This window comes from Urtica dioica, chromosome 7 (assembly GCF_054948205.1).
Source record: "Urtica dioica subsp. dioica isolate 48M chromosome 7, U.dioica_male_clone48M_v1_H2, whole genome shotgun sequence".
In the NCBI taxonomy this organism is placed as follows: Eukaryota; Viridiplantae; Streptophyta; class Magnoliopsida; order Rosales; family Urticaceae; genus Urtica; species Urtica dioica.
The window spans coordinates 37,314,761-37,318,313 of NC_142762.1; the positions used below are offsets into that span (position 1 = coordinate 37,314,761).

The window sequence follows — 3,553 nt, forward strand, 5'->3', positions numbered from 1 at the left end:
CGAATAATGATGTTTTTTTTTTCAATAGAAATATTTCGAGAGACAAAATTTATAAATGATAGTTTAATACTTTTTAAATATATTTATCTATTTACTTGTTCAATCAAAATAACTCAAACAATACTAAAATTAGTTTGTCGTAAAATTTAATTGATAATTAATTTGTGTAAACTCAAATCATTCATATATAATTTATTCTTTCAAAGATTTAGTAAATGAAAAATTACGTGATATATTGGTATGTCAAAATTTAATCAACAAACAACATAAAAAAAAAAAAATTAGTCTCTGAATGTGTACCATCTTTCCAATTTTAAAACTTATTTTCCTTAATTTTAAATATATCTATATGTATGTATATATATATATATATATATATATATATATATATATATATATATATTTTTTACTTTTCTAATGTTAATTTTTAATAAATTTTTTTACGTCTATGTATTTATTAATTGAAAATGACTTTAATTTAAAATGAGTTATTAAAAGAATAAAAATTTAAAAAGGGAAATCGGTAATCTGCTGAATTTCTAATAGATCGGACAAGAGATTGGGCTTGTACAGGCTACAAAGGTAAGGCCTGGGCCCAAGTATCGTCGTAGTCTCGAGAAGATTCGTCATAACCGTTTCTACATAGTACACGAGAAAACGAAAAGAAAGCGAGGGATCTTTGAATAATAAATAACTACACAATTTTTGGATCTGACATCTGAAATCTCCATCGCCAACAATGGAGGTTCTCAAATCCGCCATGGATGAACACCTCGACCAGATGTCCGATCTCATCGGAAAATTCTCCACCGAGCTCCGCTCATCCATGGGCCCTGCTTACGACAACTTCCTCGGCTTCTTCCACGCCATCGACTGGAAAGTTCGTCCTCTTCCTTTCTGCTATTACTTTCTGTTTGGCTCCGGAGAAATTTAATATGATGGAAAACATTGATTTCGGTTGTTTCGAAGTCTTAATGTTCTTACGTGTGTTTCGCAGGAACCGTGGATTATTTGCTTGCTCGGATTCCATTTCTTGTTGCTGGTTTTAACTTTTGCTACAAGGAAGAACATCAATTTCCAGATGTTTCTTTTCTTTTTCGCTTGTAAGTTTCTTCTGATGGCTTATGAAATTTGTATGAGTAGATTTATGGTTGTGTTGCTTATGCTTTTTGTTTTTAGTTTCAATTTGTTGATTTAGCTTTCATGTTAGAACTGGAATTTCGCTGACTTGCCAGTTTTGGAGTTGATAAAAGATGTGGTAAACTCCATTACGGCTGTTTTGTAGGAGTAAATTGTGTTCTGTGCCTGTACTGTTTAGGATTTGCAAATGCACTTTCATACATCTTTTGAGCAGCTAGGAAATTTCTATATGTAGTTACAGTCTAGGGCTTTGGAATTTGGATGATTCTATTTGTTAGGGATCGGTCAGTTTGGTGTAGAAACTTATTTCTGGTAATGCAATATGTCGCTCGGTTTTAGTGTATTAATCATTGGCACCAATGTTCAAAGAGAAAGATTTTTGTTTCAAACGAGCTGTTTCTTTCCGCGAAAGCTTTCTGTTGATAGAGAGCTTGATATTGAATTATGATTGTCACAATGTCCGAGTTAGAGTATCTCATGGGTATTCTCAGATTTATTCTGCATTAATGGATCCCTAGAACCAATCTTTGTGAATTTTCAAGCAAACCCAACTGCATTCGGAGTGATGTTGGATCGTATTTTCTGTATGCTTCGAATATTTTATATCTGGCCACTTCTTGTTTGTAATATGAAGTTGGAGCTTCGTGCTTGACTGTGAAGTTGATCGCAGCTCGATAAAACCGAACTTTGTTGGAGTAGCCAGCTATTTCTCCCTGCATTGATGCCCGATTTGTTATTTATATATGTGTCTTCCAGTTTTCTTATACATCTCGCTCATTCACATCGCCTAGACTTTTCTTTCTTATCTTTGTTAATTGTTGTGCAGTGGCTGGTGTATATTTTGCCGAGACGATCAACAGTCTCTTGAGCCAGAACTGGAAGAGCTTTTCCGGGCAGAACTATTTCGACCCAAATGGAGTTTTCCTTTCGACGATCTGGTCCGGGCCTCTTCTCGTCATTTCAATCATAATTTTGGTGAGCTGTCTATCTCATATGAGCTTTTCCTTTGAGTTGTCTCTTTTCATGAACATTGTTGTGTTTCCTCACGAAAGTTCTGAGTCGGAATATTTTTTCTGTTTTCCTTTCTTTCAGGTAAGCACTCTCTTATCTCTGTGTCATATGATCGTAAGGTGGAAGAGAGCAGAGCTTAGACACCGTGCAAGAGCTGCACGTAATAAGCAAGACTAACTTTATCTACAAATTCCCATGTTTTGTCACACTTTTGTAGAACAGATCTTCAGATTCAGATGCAGATTTAGGATATATCGAGTTTATGTACCATTGGGCTTCATCTAATGCCATCATTACTATTTTAATGCATTGCATGATTTTTGTGTAAAAAAAAAGAATTAATTACAAATTTAGCCCCTCAACTTTGTTACTTGTAACGAGTTGGTCCTAAAACTAAATAATCTGCAGCGTTGCTCCCTCGTCATTGTTACTGATTCACTTTAACCCTTTCTGTTAACATTTTCGTCAATTTAAGCGGTCTTAGACCACGTGGCTTTCACGTGTTGGGCAAATTCGGGTAAATTATGGTTTTGCCCTTCTTTATCTCCTTTGTTATATGTATGTACGTGTGAAAAGAAAAGAAACGAAATCGCGAAATGGTGGAGAAAATCCCCAAATCGAAGAGCTAGGGCTGAAGAAAGAATAAGATGACGATTCATGCAATCTAGGGCTGTATTGTTTTCTTTTTGAGTGTCGAGTTGAAGGTAGATGGAATCTAGTCGTACATCGTCTTCGCGAAGAAAATCTTGCACATAAGTCAACAACGTCGTTGAATCGACGAGCATTCGGCGACGAGCTCCGGCGTGTTTCTGCAGGCTTAATGGGGTCGAACGCACGTCATGGACGACGGAAAATCCGGGTCGAAGATTTTATGGCTGCCCTGAGTATAAGGTGCGTGTTTGTTTCCAATTTACAGGTTTTCAATTTTTTAAATAGCGTTTTAACATTTTTGAGATTTACCAGAATAAAGCGATGCCAGGATGTGGATTTCATGAGTGGCTTGACCCCATAATGTGCCCAAGATCAACGATGATAATTCCCGGACTGTTGAAAAGGATTAACGCATTTGAGAGGACGATGCCGGAATCAGTAGCCGAAGAATTACACGACCACCAACCCACTGCAGTAAAGGAATCAAAAGATCTCAGACAAATTAAATTGATGATATGGCTTGTATTATTTATTGTTGTTGTACTGTTGTTCAAGTAATTGATGATGCTGGTTTTGTAATTTGAGACTTGGTATGACCTTGTAGGTAATTACTGTGTGCGAGTTTCTAGTCTTTGTTTTGGTGTTTTGATTCAGGGCTAAAACCAACAAACTGTGTATGTTGGGTGTTTTGTACGGCTGTGATGGTTGGTGTTTTGTACTGGCTAATTGAAATGTTACAGATTTGTTCAAA

The 3,553-nt window shown here is 36.0% G+C and overlaps 1 protein-coding gene across 1 annotated transcript; it reads left to right on the forward strand.

Moving 5' to 3' along the window:
• The first annotated feature begins 623 nt into the window (after positions 1–623).
• LOC149391257 (Tmem18) lies at positions 624–2,483 on the forward strand. The gene is made up of 4 exons (XM_089620362.1): positions 624–880; positions 998–1,103; positions 1,967–2,115; positions 2,233–2,483. The coding sequence occupies exons 1-4, from the start codon at positions 740–742 to the stop codon at positions 2,326–2,328; spliced, it is 492 nt and encodes a 163-aa protein (XP_089476488.1). The 5' UTR covers positions 624–739; the 3' UTR covers positions 2,329–2,483.
• The last annotated feature ends 1,070 nt before the right edge of the window (positions 2,484–3,553 follow it).

Coding starts and splice junctions, on each gene's coding strand:
- LOC149391257 (XM_089620362.1), top strand. CDS start 740: ATGGAGGTTCTCAAATCCGCCATGGATGAACACCTCGACCAGATGTCC. Junction 881..997: donor TCCACGCCATCGACTGGAAA/GTTCGTCCTCTT, acceptor TGTGTTTCGCAG/GAACCGTGGATTATTTGCTT. Junction 1,104..1,966: donor GTTTCTTTTCTTTTTCGCTT/GTAAGTTTCTTC, acceptor ATTGTTGTGCAG/TGGCTGGTGTATATTTTGCC.